Here is an 18,886-nt window from a genome sequence, read left to right as displayed (position 1 = left end):
GTCTCAGTCTGGTTCCAGTGAGCGCACCAGAGCTCCGGTTTTCAGTCTGGTCGCATGCGTTCCCCGGCTCACGGTCTCAGTCTGCTGTCTCGCTGTCTCGCGGGTGCCAGTCCCGAGTCCACGGGCTCCCCCGTGCAGGTGGCTACTGCTTCCCGGTGCCCGAACATGGCAGCTCCCTCCCCCTTACGTTTATCTTCTGATATCTGTGCGCGGTTTCACGGCTCCCTGCTTCGTACCTCAATACTCAGCGCTGGAGATGTTTATTTGTAGAGATCCAGATGCATCTTCCTGCGTCTCAGGCTGATTCTGTGGATGTTCAGGCTGGTCCGGTACCTATCCAGCTCGACTCAGGGGACCGGCTGTAAAAGGAGTCCCCTACTCCTCTGCCATCTTAACTCCTTTACTGTGTTTCTGACTTACAGGTAGGGTATCAGTCCTCTCTTGTTGAATCAGGGTGGGCTTGTGAGTATGGACAGCAGACAGGACGCTGAGGAACTTGTGAGGCTCAGCTCCAAAGGGCCCGCTTTTCCATTGACTTACACGTGGTTTTGTTTATCAGAGTTCTCTGTATACCAAGCAGTTAGTCTTACATATGTGTTGCATCTATTTTTCCTATTATTTGTCTTTTAAATGTATATACAGCATGTATTTGTTTATAACTTGAAGAAGTTTTTTATTAGATGAATCAGTGTTTTCCTTTATGGATTTGGAGTTGCTTGTGAATTCATAGCAGAGTTTTTCTCTCCAAGATGATAAAACTTGTCACTGGAAGCATTTTGAACTCAACTGGGCAGCAAATAAGAAAATATCGAAAGTTGAAAGACCCGTGCTTTCTGGTCTTTGCCTTCTGCCAGCGCTCTTCCTGGTGCCTCCTGCCTCGTGAGCACTACACCGGTGCAGTGGGAGCCTGTACTCGCAGGAAGGGGGGGCAGGCAACCTCGGGGCGCTCTGGGTAGGAAACCAAGGCTTCTCCCCAAGACCCTAAGCTGACGTCTTGGTGGCCATGTGTATCACCTGCCACGTCTACCTACCAGGGAGTCGGAGGAAGTGAATTTTTTATCTTGTCACACGGCCTTCATGAATAAAATTAGAAAGGGATTTTGGGGTGGCAAGAGAATCCATCATTCCAGTATCCTTATGTTTTGTGTTTAAAACTTGACTACATCTGGAATATATTTATTATCATATATGGATCATATATGGTAAAGATGAGCTGAGAGGTTTCAAGTTATTTTTTTCCAAAACCATATCTTTTTATCTTAACACCGTGTATTCCTTCCTTACTGATTTAAAGTAATACCTTTATTATACATCATATTGGGACTTATTTCTAGATTCTCTATTTTTTTCTTGGTAAGTGTCTATACTACTGATCCTGGCCTTGTAATGTGTAAATTATTAAGGTTTTATTACACATTTTTGTATCAAATATCTCACTGTTCTTGTCTAGTTTTTCTTTGTTCTCACATATCTGCACATCTAGAAAAAACATCAGAATCATTTTTTCAAATTCTAAATACATTCCATTATAATTTTGATTGAAATTGTGCTGATGGCTTATTTTATATTTGGGAGAATTTAATCTTTATTATATAAAGGTTTTTATAGAAGGACTATTTCTTTCATAAGGTTTTCTGATAGTGTGTTGTCTGTATATAGGAGAGCTATTGGTTTGTAATTTTATGACCCAGTATGTTGATAATCAGCCTCTCTGGTAGTTTATACTAGTTGGTTGCTATCACATAGCCTGCAGGTAATATTTTGTCTTTTTTAACATTCTATTTATCTGCTTTCCTCCCTCATTGCATTGGTAAATCTACTGAACATTAGATAATTATGATGGTCGTTGAAATTTTGTCTTGATTTTTACATTAATAAGAATGTTTCTAATGTTTTCAGTATTAGGTCTTATGTTGGCTATATCTTGTCAAGGAATTATCTTCTAAATTCCTTTTCAGCATCTGTTGAGATAATTATATGGTTTTGCTCCTTGAACTTACTAATATTCATGCAATACAGATCGATGTACAGAAGTTTTACGTTTCTTAAAAAGATTTTATTTATTTATTTGACAGAGAGCAGAAGTAGGGGATGCGGCAGGCAGAGGGAGAGGCAGGCTCCCCGCTGAGCTGGGAGCCGGATGCGGGACTTGATCCCAGGACCCTGGGATCATGACCTGGGCCAAAGGCATACATTTAACAACTGAGCCACCCAGAAGCCCCAGAAGTTTTACATTTTTACTGTTTTAAATCAGTCAGTCTTGGGGCTCCTGGGTGGCTCAGTCGGTTAAGGGTCCGACTCTTGGTTTCGGCTCAGGTCCTGGGATGGAGCTCTGCGCTCAGCAGGGAGTCTGTGTGACGTTCTCTCCCTCTGCCCCTCCCCCTGCTTGTGTGCTCTCTCTCTTTCTCTCTCTCTCTCAAATAAATAAATTTTTTAAAAAATAAAAAATAAATCAGTGAGTCTTTCCCTTCACCTGTTTCCTTTGACTCCACTCCAGGAAGCTTTCCTGAAGCTGGGACCAGTTTTGCGTTCATCTCGTTTCAGAGGCCCGTTTTCAGTATTTACTTCAGTACAAGCTAGAATTTATTTTGGAGTTAGATATGGATCATTTTCCCCACATTGTCACGGGATTGCTGATTGAATAATCTATGTCTTTTCTACTAAAATGAGTAGGAGGGTTTTTGGGTTTTGTATTGTGTTCGGCGTGTTTCATGCCGAGGAGGAATAGGATATTTCCCTCAAACACGCCCGATCTTTCTCGGCCTCGTCACTCAGGTTGCTGCATCATGAGAAAAGGTGGTGATTAGCGTCTTACCTCGAGGGAGAAATAATACAACATAAAAATGGGTCACCTTTTAGCTAGAAAATGGCAACTTCTTTCTCTTCAGTACATAAATACTACCCTCATACTCTTGGACTTTAAAGGATTCTGGCTTGCTCTGTGTTAGTTTCATATACTGTGATATTCACCAGAACATACTAACAACTCCAAATTCCTGATGAGCGAGTCCTTCCCTTGCATATGTTCCTAGGTGGGCAACATGGGAAGCTAAATGTGTTACAGGGTTGGTGAGCACACCTGGCAGGTCGAGCTCAATGATGTGAAGTTGCCACCCCATTACCCATGCTCACCACCCAAAGCCAGTTCCCATTTGGAATGCAAGGGCAGTAAGAACCTGTTGGCATGCAAAATGTGACCTCTGAATCCCACAGGGCAGTTCCCATTAATGATGATCAGATGTGAGCCCTTGGATGGCCTGAAATAAACCAACGAATAAATGCCAAATGCCTTCTCTCCTTCAGTTTTGTATATGTGCATCTTTTCCTACGTAATACTCACCTGGCAACTAGAGTGGAGTACTTTTCATCTTCTCTCCTGTTGATTTTAGTTAACCCGAAAACTGTTCTTTTCTTGCCTTCCTTCTTAGCCATCTGATGCCATAGGGAAAGGAACACTTACTGTACATAGCAGCCCCTGATTGTTTCCCAAGGCTTTAGATACCTGTCTTGTTATGTATCTACTGAAGGATGTGTGTATGTGAGTGTGTGTGTGTATACACATACATAGCCATGTGATTCTGTATTTTTAGAGAATGAAAGTGTCCCTTCTGATGATATAAGATGTATGTGTTCATTGTAGAGAATTTAAAAATACAGAACCATATGAGGGGGAAAAAAAATAGGCTTTAATTGTATTGCCTGGAGGTAACTACTGAAAACCTACTGGTATATTTCCTTCCAGGTTTCTCTATGTATATAAATGCATGCAAAGTACATATTCCAAGCTGAAGTGTTTTTCCACATCTGTCACAATTTTTTTACATTCCTCTGTGCCTTTTTTGTTGGAAGCCTCCCACAGGGCAAAAAAAATGAAATGGTTCCAAGAATTTGGTGTATGGAGTGAAATATTTCACTCACATGTACTTTACTCTAGTTATCTACTTGTAGAACACCTTTATTCATGTATGCCCTTTACCAAATTTCCTACTGGTTTGTTACAGTTTTCTTTGATTTATAAGAACTCTTTCTATATCTGGATAATATTCCCATGTCCATAATGTTCTTGTCCATTTTACATGTTGCCAGTGTTTGTCAAAGTTCATCACAGTCCTAACTTTGCTAACAGTGACTTCTCTTTTATATTTATATTATCAAAAAATACCTAATTTTTCTTACATGGATTTTATGGGTTAAGGCTTTTCTTTTTTAGGAAGTGTTTCCATACTTCATGGTTATGAAAATATTATTCTGAATTCTATTTAAATTAACTTAAACTGCTTTGAATGCTAAGCTATGGATTGTTGTGTATAGTACAAGGTGGCTTTTCTACTCTCCCCGACTCCTAGATTCTCCAAACGCCATTTATTATATAATATTTCACGACTGATTTGAAATGCTACCTGTCTCATAATCATACACTAAATGTCTAAATATATGGTATTCTATTTTTTGACTCTTCTATAGAATTCTTCGTCTCAGCCTGCATGAATACCACACAGCTTTGCTTATTGTAAATTTGTAGCATATTCTGGAATCTGGTAGAATAATCTTCTTCCTTTTCTACATTTACTTAGCTATTTGTACCTTTACTTGAAGAACTATGGAATCAGCTTAACATTAAAAAGAATCCTGTGAGGGGCACCTGGGTGGCTCAGTTGCTTAAGCGTCTTGATTTTGGCTCAGGTCATGATCTCAGGGTCGTGAGATCGAGCCCCATGTTGGGCTCCGAGCTGAGTGTGGAGCCTGCTTGAGACTCTCTCTCCCTCTCCCTCTGCCCGACTCCTCTGCTCACACTTGCACATGGGCTCTCTCCCACTCTCTCTCACAATAAAAAAATATTTTTAAAAATCCTGTGAGAATGTATAGACTAAATTGAGTGTGATGGATACATCTACAATATTGAACGTTTCTGTACCGTTCTATCAATAACGTTTAAGTTTTGTTTCTCGACAGTGTGACTTGTGAATAATCTCTTTCTATGAATGTCCTTAGCCTTTTTTATTCCATATGAACTTTAGAATCACTTTGTGAAGCTCCACTCATCTTGTTGGGAATTTATGAGAATTGCTTAAAATTTGTTAGTGAATGTGAGAGGAATAAATACCTTTATAATAGACGTTCCTCTCCAGGAATGTGGCACAGCTTGTCATTTGGTCACAATGTCTTCACTGACCCTCAGTAAAGCAGCTAGCTATCTTCATATGTTTTATGCATTTCTTAAGTTCTTACTCATCATTTTATATTATTTTTTGCTCTTGCCAGATCATGAGGGGCATGTCAGAGTGCCGGTAGATGGAGGGAAGGAGGGATGGATAGATGCTTGTTTGTCTTACCAGCCCGTCCATTGGACACTCTAGTAGGTTTCATATTTTGTACCTTAGAGTTTGCTGAGTAGGTCGTTACATAACCTTTGAATTGTTGCTCCTCCTTTCTAATAATTACCTCTTTTCCATGTATTATAATAGCCATGATTTTTGCATACCATTTAAAATTTTTAGGTGATTGGGGCGCCTGGGTGGCACAGCGGTTAAGCGTCTGCCTTCGGCTCAGGGCGTGATCCTGGAGTTCTGGGATCGAGCCCCACATCAGGCTCCTCCGCTATGAGCCTGCTTCTTCCTCTCCCACTCCCCCTGCTTGTGTTCCCTCTCTCGCTGGCTGTCTCTATCTCTGTCAAATAAATAAATAAAATCTTAAAAAAAATAAAATAAAATAAAATAAAATTTTTAGGTGATGATAGTAGCATCTTTGTCTTATTTTTTATTTTAATGGGAATGCTTTTAGCTTTCCATCATTAAGCTTTCTATCATTATTGGATTAACTGTAGGCTTAAGATATTTTTAATATTTTTAGGAAGAGGTGTTGTATTTTATCATGTATGTCCTTTCATAAATCCCCTTGGTTTTTTTGTTTTTGTTTTTTGGTTGGTTCTTTTTTTTTTTTTTTTTTTAATCTTGGCCTGTTCTCTTATTATGGGGTTTTTATAATGCTCTTCTAGCCTTTTGAGAGTGTGAAGCAAGTTTTCTTTTTCAGGTTCTTAGATACCTCAGTGCAATTACCTTCCTTTAAGTCTCCTGGATACTTTTTAAATTTTTCTTGGTTTCATAGTATTGTTCCTCAGGCCGCAGTTGAGTTTTCCTTATCCTTCCGGTTTTTGTTCTTTCTCCCTCTCCCTTCTCCTCCTTCTTCCTTCTTGGATAGAATAGACAGCAATTCATATGTGGGGTTTGGCAATAGCCAGTGTAGGTGATGGGCTCCTGCCTCGCTCTGCAGCTCATCTAGGGAGCCTGACAGTCTGAGCAGGGCTGTTGAGCAACACTCCCATTGAGGCAACAGATTAACACAGGAGCTCATGGCGTAAACCACAAGACTTAGTACTCACACACATAACCTTCATGATAAGTCTGTGATCTTGTATAAAAAGCTCAAATACTTAACCTGTCGCATAGAAAATCAGATGTTGCAAAACCTTACCCTTGCATGATGGTCAAGTCTAATCTCAGATCTTCATGGGTTAGCAGACAACGCACCCAACTTCCTTTCCTTCATGTGGATGACCACCCAGGATGACTTTATCATTGAGGAGTGCTGTCTTCTATCCATCCCGCCCCTCATTCTGACACTTGAGTTGATGGAAAATAACACCCATGCTCATGGATGGCTTGCCCGGTGCTGATCCCAGGCCCTGTCAGTCTCTGCCCTGCCACCAGTGTTTTTCTGATCAGGACCACACCTTTCTGAATACAGTACCCTAGCTCCTGCCCTTGCATTTTTTGGTAGTATTTACATAACAGGAATGGAAGGAACGTCAGAGAGATATGAAAGGTGTGACCTTGTATTTTGTATCTGAGGTTCACTGTTCTTGAAATTTCACAAAACAGCAAAACATTTTTTTTTGGAGGTAGGGTCAAAGAAAAGAGTCAAGGATGATTTCAGTGACTTTGGCCTGAGTCAACAGGATAAAGGACATACCATTTATTGAAATAGGGAACATGGGAGGAGGTGTGCCTTGTATTAGGTTGGTGGATGAGGGTAAATAAAAAGTTCTACCTAAAGTTAACTTCAGATGCCCTTGATATATTCAAATAGAGGTGAACAGGATATAGCTGAACATAGGTTGGAGTCTGGAGAAGAGGGTGGGACTAGAGATGGAGTTTAAAGCCATCTCTGACCACCACCCATGGGGTTAGATGAGGAAGTCATGACCTGTGAAAAGAGAAGAGGTCCAAGGGCTGGTTCAAAACAAATTAGGATGCACATATCAAAATTTCATCTTGCTCAGAAGAATAGTTCACGTTGCCATCTGTTGACTCCTTGATCTATCTGCTGAGTCACGCAAGTATTTGCTGAGTGCCTGGGAAGTGCTGGTCCCTGGGCATAGGATAGTGAGCAAGAGCCGACACCTGCCCGCCTCGTTGCTGGAAAGACAAGCCCGAACCTCCAAGTTGCACAGACTGAGTGTACAATTACACCTCTGTGTATGAGAGGTGAGGGGTATATAGGGTAACCAAAGATGGGACAAGAAAGGTTTCATTGAGGGGGAGAAAGGATTGGGAAATATCTCCAAGATGTCTATTCTCATAGAGATCATCTCCCATATTTTATAAGAGAAATCTTTAACACCGGAAGTGAAGGGCTTAATCCAAGACTAAAGGATTTATCCATTTAAATTGAATAAACTTTGCATTTGGAAAAGCATGGTTTGTGTTTTTCCCATTCTGCTCACATTTGGATATGGGCTTTGCCCGCACAGTATGGGGTTTGTGCTTGCAAGTGCACATGCGTGTGGAGTTACCACCCAGCACCAGAGAAGTGCCGACTACTAGCAGAGCAGCGCAGAGCACAAGCCCAAAACTTGCATGACATTGTTTAGATATGGGCCTAGGGGCGCCTGGGTGGCACAGCAGTTAAGCAATTGCCTTCGGCTCAGGGCGTGATCCTGGCATTATGGGATCGAGCCCCACATCAGGCTCCTCTGCTATGAGCCTGCTTCTTCCTCTCCCACTCCCCCTGCTTGTGTTCCCTCTCTCGCTGGCTGTCTCTATCTCTGTCGAATAGATAAATAAAATCTTTAAAAAAAAAAAAGATATGGGCCTAATCAGTAGATCATTATGCACCGATTGATTGTTTGAAAAAATAAAAACAAAGCAAGTGTATGGAGCTGCAGCCTGGCCTGGAAAGGAGTGTGTGGGTAGTTCAGTCCCAGGTATCAAGCAGGGCAGCTAAGGGGAGGTGATACACTCCTCCTGTAGGTAGGAGTATATAGCAGGGAATACGCAGTGGGGAATATAACTTCTACTGTCTTTACTCCCCAGGAATGGATTTTCTTCTTGCTCTCTTTTGGGATTCCACATACAATTTTTTTATGAATTGAAGAGTTTTGTTTTTAAAAAAAGAAATAATACTCCCCAGTGTAGGGGCGCCTGGGTGGCTCAGTTGGTTAAGCATCCAATACTTGATTTCAGCTCAGGTCACGATCTCAGGGTTGTGAGATCGAATCCGCACTGGGCGTGGAGCCTGCTTAAAATTCTCTCCCTCCATCTGCCTCTGCGCCCCCTCAAAAAAAAACAAACAAAAACTCTCCAATGTAAAATTGGTTCTGGCCAATATTCGTAAGTAAAAAGTGTGAATTGTTTCATTGTGTTACCTAAAAGAAAATATAAAAATGTATTGAAGGTGTATATGTTGAAGATGCTGGTGGAGTTCATGAAAATAATTGAAATTAACAGGTTATTGGATGGTGGTTGATAAGGGGAAATATAAGGATGATAAAATGATATTAAAACAGACAAACAAGGGAAGAGTTTGTCTGCTAAAGTGCCATTCCTAAGAGGATTCTCTCAGTATGATTCAGATCTTACCACTCTTGAAAAATACTTAGACTTTTGAGGATAAATGCAAGCCTAAGTCATGGATAGAAGCTTCTGAAGTAAATATGTGGGAGGGTTACTTCCATCTGAGAATATATCAACTGGAAAAAAATACAGAGTGACGGTAGCAATTCAAATTTCCATTACAAGAGGAAATGGACTGAGTCCTGTTAGTGATATACAAATAAATATGTACTTACGATGGAATCTTATCCAAAAGAAATTGAAATGTATTACAAAGCACAATGAAAAATGGGTTATTGCAAATGAGTCCTAACACCTGTGTTAGGGGGGAAAAAAGGATAGAAAATTCTATGGTATGGATTCCAAAAGAAAGATTCTGACGTCCAAATGTTAGAGCTGTAGGAAGTACAGAGATGGTGATTTCAGGGTTTGCTTCTTACTTGTGAGAATTTGCTTTTAGAAAAGAGCACAGCTGTCTGAGGCATTTTTAACTTTATTTTCTTAGCAGACTTTTCTTTCAGTCCACTGCTGGGAACTAACTTAAGCCAATTTGGTCATTTGCGGTTGTCAGGGACTATTTGGGAGGTCATGTATATTTCCGTGACCTTCAGTACTTGCAGGCACCTGTTCTGGGATGGGGGAGCTCTTGTCCCCCAGTATCCCAACTCAGGTATGTTTCAGGGAGAGGAAGTCTCAAACTGAACTCGGGTATACAGAGTTTGTGTATACTTAAAACGGGTCTTAAAGCTTCAAAACCAGCTATATAAGCTTACTTCAGTCTTAGCTTTGTTCTTTTAGAAAACTGAATGGCTCTTACTGGAAGGATCCTTTGGGGCAGCTGTAGCAATGTTCTCATGGTAGGATTCAGCTGATGTTCTCACTGCAATCACATAAAAACAATTTTTCTGTAAGCTGTTTACCACAGCACTGGTCAAAATCAAAGTCTAAAAAGCCAAAGGGTATAATTGTTGGGATGCTTCCAATATCTAGATTTTCCTCTTCGGTTCATATAGCAGTGCAGGTGGAACTATAAGGCTTCCATTTTTCTCAGATACCTTGAACACTCCTCATTTCATCAGTAAAAAATCAGATTCATGATGCTAACTAATCAAACATTTATGCTGATGGAAGAAGTCAGCTAAGAGCTCAGGTAGCCGTCTTTGCATTGTGGGTTTCCATTAGAAATGAGAAGTGCTGGTTAAGCATCCCTGGCCTCTGCAGTTTCTCTTGGAGTACTTCATACATTAACCCATGGCCCCTAAGATAGAAAATGGGTATTTACATGCAGCTCGTACTAGAGAGAAGTTATTTCACAGGTAAGTTATTCAGCACCAGACGTCTCCCACTGGTGAATTCTATCAAATATTTAAATTAGAATGAATCCTAATCCTCCTCAAATTCTTCCAAACAATTGAAGAGGTGGAAACACCTATTTTACAAGGCCAGCCTTACACTGATACCAGAGCAGACAAGGATGTCACCAAAAAAGAAATTACAGGCCAATATCCCTGATAGAAAGATAGGAAAATCCTTAACAAAATAGGAACAAACTGAATTTAATAGTACCTTAAAAGAGTCATACCCCATGATGAAATGGGGTTTATTCCAGGGATGCAGGGATGGTTTGACCTCCACAAATCAATCACATGATATACCATATTAACAAAATGAAGGATAAAAATCATATGTTGATCTCAATAGATGTAGAAAAAGCATTTGAAAAAATAGAACATTCATTTATGATAAAAATCAACAAACTGAGAATATAGGGAACATACTTCAACATAATAAAGGCCATATATGACAAGCACACAGCTAACATCATACTGAACAGTGAAAAACTGAAAGTTTTCCTCTAAGGTCTGGAACAAGGCAAGGATACCTACTGTCATCACTTTTACTTGTCATAGTACTGGAAGTCTCAATCAGAACAGTTAGGTAAGAAAAAGAAATAGAGGCATCCAAATCAGAAAAGAAAAAAGGTGTCTCTATTTGTAGACGACATGATCTTTTTATAGAAAACTCTCAAGACTTAACCCAAAAAAAACCTGTTAGGACTAATAAACGACATCAGTAATGTTGCAGGATACAAAATAGACACAAAAAATTGGTTGTGTCTCAATACACTAATAATGAACTATCAGAGAAATTTAAGACAATGTCATTTACAGTGGAATTAAAAAAATAAAATAGGAACAAATTTAAGGAGATGAAAGATCTCTACACTAAAACCTAAGACGATAGAGAAATTGAAAACAAATTGAAAAATATTCTTTGCTTGGGGATTGGAACAATTAACATTGTTAAAGTATCAATATTACCAAAAATGATCTACAGATTCAATACATCTTCATCAAAATGCCTGTAGTATTTTTTTGCAGAAATATAAAAATCCTAAAATTTGTGTGGAACCAAAAAAGAGCCCAAACAGCTAAAGCAGTCTAGAGAAAGAACAAAGCTGAAGGTACCATACTTCCTGATTTTGAACTACCTTATGAAGCTACAGTAATCAAAACAGTGTGGTATGGGCATAAAAACAGACACATACATCACAGTCGGGCAAAATAGAGAGCCCAGAAGTAAGCTCATACTGACATGGTTAATTAATTTTTGACAAAGAAGCCAAAACTATGCAATGAGAAAAGGATAGTTTTTTGAGTAAATGGTGTTGGGAAAATTGGCTGGCCACATGCAAAAGAATGAAACTGGACCCCTGTCTTAAACCATAACAAAAATCAACCCAAATGGATTGAAGACTTGAATGTAAGACAATCTCTAACTCCAAGAAGAAAACATAGAGGGTAAGCTCCTTCACAGGAGGTGTTGGTGATGATTTTTTGGATTTGACCCCAAAAGCAAAGGCAACAAAACCAATAATAAACAAGTAGGACTGTATCCAGCTAAAAAGCTTCTGTTCAGTGGAGGAAACCATCAGCAAAATGAAAAGGCAACCTAATGAATGGGAAAAGATATTTGCCAACCACACATTCAGTAGGGAGTTAATATCCAGAATGTTCAAGGACTCCATAAAGCTCAATAGCAAAAAACCAAGTAACCCAATTGAAAAATGGGCAAAAGACGTGAATACTCATTTTTTTTTCAAAGAAAATATACAAATAGCCAACAGGTATGTGAAAAGGTATTCAGCATCACTCATCATCAGCGAGATGCAAATCAAACCACAATAATACCTCATAGCTTTTATTGTTTTCTGTTTTTTGAAGTTTTTATTTAAATCCCAGTTACCATCCAGTGTAATAAGTTTCCAGTGTACAATATAGTGATTTAGTGCTTCCATACATCACCTGGTGCTTGTCATAACAAGTGCGCGTCTTAATCCCCATCACCCATTTAACCCATGCCCCCACCCACCTCCCCTTGGGTAACTGTCAGTTTGTTTTAGCCATTCTGACAGGTGTGAGGTGGTATCTCATTATAGTTTTGATTTGTATTTCCGTGGTGATGAGTGATGTTGTGTATCTTTTCATGTGTCTGTTGGCCATTCGGATGTCCTTGGGAAAATGTCCGTTCATGTTTTCTGCCCATTTTTAATTGGATTATTTCTTTTTTGGGTGCTGAGCTTTATCAGTTCTTTATATATTTTGGATACTAACCCTTTATTGGATATATCATTTGAAGATATCTTCTCTCAATTCATAGCTTGCTCCCCCCCACCTTTTTTTTTTTAGTTTTGTTGTTTCCTTTGCTGTGCAGAAGCTTTTTATTTTGATGAAGTCCCAGTAGTTTATTTTTGTTTTTCTTCCCCTTGCCTCAGGAGACATATCTAGAAAGAAGTTGCTACAGCCAGTGTCAAAGAAGTTACTGCCTGTGTTTTCTTATAGGATTTTTATGGTTTCAGGTCTCACATTTAGGTTTTTAATCTGTTTTGAACTTACTGTTGTGTATGGTGTGAGAAAGTGGTCTGGTTTCACTCTTTTGCATGTGGCTGTCCAGTTTTCCCAACACTGTTTGTGGAAGAGACTGTCTTTTTCCCATTGGATATTCTTTCCTGTTTTGTCAAAGATTAACTGACCATATAATTGTGGATTCATTTCTGAATTTTCTACTCTGTTCCATTGATCTGTGTGACTTTTTTTTAGTACCATACTGTTTTGATCATTACAGCTTTGTAATATAACTTGAAGTCTGGAATAGTGATGCCTCCAGCTTTGCTTTTCTTTTTCAAGATTGCTTTGGCTATTTGCGGTCTTTTGTGGTTCCCTATAAATTTTAGGACTGTTTGTTCTAGCTCTGTGAAAGATGCTTTTGGTATTTTTCACCTCACACCTATTAGAATGGCTATCATCAAAAATGAGAAATAACAAATCCTTGTGAGTATGTGGAGAAAAAGGAGCCCTGTACACTGTTGACAGGAATGTCAACTGGTACAGGCACTCTGGAAAACAGCAGGGAGATTCCGTAAGAAATTAATAATTGTAGTTCCCTATGATCCAGCGATCCCGCTTCTGGTGATACAGCTAAGGGAGACAAAAGAGGTGCCTGCACTCCTATATTCATAACAGCATTATTCACAGCAGCCAAGGTATAGAAACAATGTAAGCGTAGGTCAATGGACAAAGGGAATAAGAATATGTGAGATACACACATGTGCATACACACACCTGGACACAAATAGAAAGGAGTATTTTTGGCCTTAAAAAAGAAGGAAATCCTTTTATTTGGAACAGCATGGAATGAATCTCGAGGGCATTATATGAAGCGAAATTAGCCAGGCAGAGAAAGAGAACTACTACATGGTATCACTTACATGCGGAATATTGCCAGGAGGTAGGGGAAATAGGCAGCGATTGGGAAAAGGGCATATATTTTCAGTTACAAGACGAGTAAGACCTAAGAACCTAACGTGTAGTGTGGTGACTACAGTTGAAAGCACCATATTGTGTAACTGGAATTTACTAGGAGAGTAGAATTTAAATGTTCTCAGGAACAATGACAACAAAGAATAAACATATGGGTTGATGGATGTGTTAATTGACTCAATGGGGGAATCCTTTTACAATGTCTAGGTGTATAAAATTGTCACATTGTGCACTTTAAATAGCTTAGAATTTTGTCAGTTATACATCAGTAAAACTAGAAAAGTAAATGATAGGTGACCTAATACCCCTTTTGTTTTTATTTTTTAAATTATGTTAGTCACCAAACAGTACTTCATTAGTTTTTGATGTTCCATGCTTCATTGTTTGTGTGTAACACCCAGTGCTCATTGCCACACGTGCCCTCCTTAATACCCATCACCGGGCTAACCCATCCCTCCAACCCCCTCCCCTCTAAAACCCTCGGATTGTTTTCCATAGTCTCTCATGGTTCATCTTCCTCTCTGATTCCCCCCCCCTTTATTTTTCCCTTCCTTCTCCTAATGTCCTCCATGCTATTCTTTATGTTCCACATATGAGTGAAACCATGTGATAATTGCCTTTCTCTGAGTTATTTTACTTAGCATAATCCCCTCCAGTTCCATCTGTGTCAATGCAAATGGTGGGTATTCATCCTTTCTGATGGGTAAGTAATATCCCATTGTATATATGAACCACATCTTCTTTATCCATTCATCTGTTGAAGGGCATCTCGGCTCCTTCCACGGTTTGGCTATTGTGGACATTGCTGATATGAACATTGGGGTGCAGGTGCCCCTTCTTTTCACTGCATCTGTATCTTTGGGATAAATACCCAGTAGTGCAATTGCTGGGTTGTAGGGTAGCGCTATTTTTAACTTCTTGAGGAACCTCCATACTGTTTTCCAGAGTGGCTGCACCAGCTTGCATTCCCACCAGCAGTGTAAGAGGGTTCCCCTTTCTCCACACCCTCGCCAACATTTGTTGTTTCTTACATTGTTAATTTTTGCCATCCTGACTGGTGTGAGGTGGTACGTCATTGTGGTTTTGATTTGAATTTCCCTGATGGCCTAACATCCTTTTAAAATCTCTTGTGTTTTTATTACTTAAAAATCCTCTGCTGTGTTAATCTCATGAAACTAAGAGAAATATAATAGGAAAATTATCCAGGGTGATTTTTCCCCCAGTAACATTCGTTGAGGCAACAACTCGAGTTTATTTACCTGTAAAGTTGTGGAAACTTTTTTTTCCTTTAAGAATGCGGCATAGAATGATGGAGCACTTTTCATGCTTCAACAACTGTGAGGAGGGCTTTGATATATATCAGTATGTTTTCCTGGCAACCCTGGGAGGTGACTGTGATCTCTCCCTTTTTTGGAGATGAGGGCAGTGCAGTACAATTAAGAAACATACCTGTTCTCACATCGTCTGTGAACAGGAGTCAGAGTTGACATTCCATTCCATGCTCATAATTAATAAATGTGGAGACCATTTTAGAAAAGAACAGAATGACCACCAATTCCCAGACATTAGCATGGGCTCTCAGAAAAATCTCACATAGGACCACTATCAAGGAAAGCTGGATGGCAGGAGAAATTCTGTGCTAGATTTCTGGCAAAACTAGAAAATACTGAGTAAAGCATTGGGTCAATAATTGTGCAACTCAAGTTTGGTGTAATACTGGCCTTTTTCTTAGGAAGTACTAATAACCAAGCATCTTTCTGTAAGTTAGTTCCCAAGGTCTGTTTTAGATGATAGAATTTAGTTTATTCATGATTATCTAATTTATTTAATATCCTCTAAATTTTTCATTTTCACTCTCTATATAGAAAGAGATTTACATTCTATGAGTGTTTCACCAACTGCAGAAGCACTGAAAATGTTAAGTGTTTCATTTAAATATTCCCATAGAAAATTTTAAACTAGAAGGTTATAGCGGCAGGTGTCAGAGTCACCTGGAGGGCTTGTTGAAAACAGATTGCCAAGCCCCATCCAGGGTTTCTGATTCCTTAGGTCTAGATTGGGTCCAAGAATTTGCTTTTCTAATCAGCATCTAATAATCCTTCGAGAATCATTGATGTCCTGCCAACCGCCCTCCATGTAAAATGTAGCTGGCATTATGAGGATCCTTATTTAAGCCATAATAAATAACATAGGGAAATATGTCTTAAGCTGTAAAATTGTAGAAAAGAAAAATAATTCTTTCAATGAAGAATCTGTATTATCTTTCAATAAATAATGAAGTCATATCATTATATTAACTCACAGTATTTTTCCTTGAGGCTTAAACACACATGGTTGGAATACTTTGTTTTCTAACAATTTCTTAGGACCTGGTAGTGTGCCAGTAACAAGAAGGGAAATGCAGTAAGTGGAGAAGTGATGGAAATATTTAAGATCTCAAAGGATGCTTTTTTTTTTCCTTTGCCTTGGCTATAATTATTTATAAATGAAGCTTCTAAAATTGCCAGGAATGAAAGATAAATGGGGTGTGGAAATCGAACTTCTAGGACAGAAAGAAATATTTAAGTACAGGGAGAAAGGAAGGCTGGTGGGAGAAAACTAAGACCTGTGATGGAAGTGAAAATTCTGCATTGTAACTGAAGTTCATTAACCCAGTACATGCACTATTAGAGCAATTATTTAATTTGTAACTAGGCTCTCACATATGATGAATACATGATCGGTCAGCTTATGTATTGTTAAACATTTTAAATAGTAGGATTTGTCTCAAGTTTTTGAAGAGTCATGTAAAATAAACATAGCGAAGACACATGTTAAATAAGATACTATATGGCTTCCTACATGCTGGAGATTTTTAGGATGTGAATTTTTTAAAAGTTCTTAGAAAAAATGTCATACCTTTTGAAAAATGATTCCATTGGTTGCCTGATCTCAAAGGGTTAGAGACTGAGTTGAGAGAGTTCCAAGCCTTGTGTTCTACAAGTCCATGCCATTACTAGAGAAGAGGAGACCAGGACGGTCAGCGTTCTCAGACCTTAGCCCAGCTGGCATCACTGTTACCCCCAGTGCCCTCAAGTCACAGGAACCTAGGAGAGAAGGGAGAGGGTGAAAGGAAGTCCTTCCTTCACACCTCCTTTGTGCTAGCACTTCACATAGGGTGTCTCATCTGAGAGCCGTGTGACACTCAGAGATGCCCGGAAGGGACACTCTGACCCACCTCGCTCCTTCCTCCTCCCCTCACTCAGCTTGTGGACCCTGCCACAGCCAGGCTCAGACACTCCTGCCAGCTCGAATCCCTGTGTCACTACAGAGAGTATGGAAACACAGTCAGATGTAAATTAACTCTTAAATCATCAAATACACAGAACTTCAGACTTAAACCAGAAACTTAAAATTTTCTCACCAGGAGCATGTCTAAACTGAATGTTTTATTCCTTTAAAAAGGTGAAGAATGCAAGTGGATTTATTTTAAATGAAAACAAAGTAAACATTCAATATGATACAAATCGTTCTTAAGTAAATTACAAAGTTTTACTGAACCTGATGAATTACAGAATTGTTAGACTGTTCCTTGTGTAATAGAAAAGAATACATTTCTCACTATTAATGATGATCAAAAATGTTTAAAAGGAGAGGGAACAGTTTTAAGGAGAGTACACAGCAGTGTTTCTGAATGTTCGTGGGGCAGCCACCTGGGGCAGGTTTATCCTTTGGTGAGCAAGGAAGTTAACGTTGCTTTCTCCTCTGTAGTGCTTTAGGACAGGTTCATGTCATGGGTGGCTGCGCTCCTTGCTTTCATTGTCTAGGATTGCAATGTAATTCTTGGCTCACTCATCACCCTCCCCTTTCTGCCCTGCCCCCATGTCTCCACAGATCATTCTGTGTTTCTCTCCCGTTGGTCACACGCTGAGAGGAAGAGCTCGGAAGTTCCCAGCCATAGTTAACTGCACGGCTATTGACTGGTTTCGTGCGTGGCCGCAGGAGGCTCTGGTCTCAGTCAGCAGGAGGTTCATTGAAGAAACCAAGGGAATTGAGGTATGCTGTGTCAGCCTCTGAATTTCTCTGTCTCCCACACACTCACACGCATACTTACTCACTCTGACCAAAAGTCTTCAATAAAGATGTAACTTCCAAAATACATCTCCTATAGAAAAGTTAATCACTTTTATTAGAGGTAAGATCATCTTTGTTTATTTACATTCTATGGAATATGGTGGTTGATCTCTTTGGACCAGGTTGAGATGTCTGTGCACACATGAGCACATACAGCACACGAGCTTGTTGTGTAGACTGACTCACCAGAAAGCTAGGATCGTTACTTCCTTGAATCATAGTAGGGTTTGCTGAATATGAATCCTTTAAATCCGCAAACAAAAAAGTGCTACCCATAGTCATGCAATGCTTGATCTTAACTGCGTAAGGCAATTAATTGTGATTTTTCTCATTACAGTATAGATGGTGAAAAATCAACCCCATGAGTTCAGCAGTCACTAAGTCAAGTAATATATCTGCTACTTTGTTTTATGGGTTCACGTTTTATAAATCGGATTTGTCATTTGACCATAATGAAATTTGCAGAGCCAATTACATTTTAAAATGGTTGCATGAGGTTTAAAAAAGCACTTCCAGTACACTTCCCACCTTGGAAAAAGAAATGAAGTTTTATTGGTATCTCGCACCTCCATGACTAGATAGCTTGGAAAGGCGGTAGTTGTGAACATTGCCCAGGGAGGTTTGTCTTCTGAGTCTACTGAGGGATAAGGCTAGTGTAGGTCAGACATGGAAAGTGATTCTCGGAGCCAAAAATAGAATCGGGGCTGTATCTGCTTCCATTTGAAAGTGTAAAAGATTGTCTCTTGTAAACAGAGACAATCCCCTCTGGCCTCCTTTGGTCCCAAGAGCATAACTGTCACTTCTCCAAAGAATCCTTTCACATTTTGTTGAATATTGTATCTCTTGGTGGTCGGATGGTTAGAAATCTGTGCATGTTTACATACTTACCTAATTCTTGGTATGCAACTAGCTTTATGGCTTATTTCTTATTTTCATGGATAGTTTTATTGTCCTATGGTTTGTCTTTTCTGAAATGTCCATTAATCTCCTTAGATGCTGACCTGTCTCATGGCATCTAAAGCACGTATATAATAAAAGCTTTATGACGTTCAAATACTTCTACTTCCCCTCTCCTTTTCTCACACACTTAAAACATTTCTGTAAAGAAATGGAAAAAAAGAA

General features: G+C 39.4%; 1 protein-coding gene across 1 annotated transcript in view; it reads left to right on the top strand.

Moving 5' to 3' along the window:
• DNAH11 (dynein axonemal heavy chain 11) overlaps nucleotides 1–18,886 on the top strand; it is a 312,391-nt gene that overhangs the window by 175,890 nt on the left and 117,615 nt on the right. The window contains exon 55 of the mRNA XM_040644201.1: nucleotides 17,525–17,686. Coding sequence (XP_040500135.1) covers nucleotides 17,525–17,686 — 162 coding nt within the window. The remainder of the gene's footprint in view (nucleotides 1–17,524; nucleotides 17,687–18,886) is intronic.

The sequence above is a fragment of the Ursus maritimus genome, unplaced genomic scaffold (assembly GCF_017311325.1).
Source record: "Ursus maritimus isolate PB19 unplaced genomic scaffold, ASM1731132v1 scaffold_3, whole genome shotgun sequence".
Taxonomy (NCBI): Eukaryota; Metazoa; Chordata; class Mammalia; order Carnivora; family Ursidae; genus Ursus; species Ursus maritimus.
This window is presented reverse-complemented; position numbering and strand designations above follow the sequence as displayed.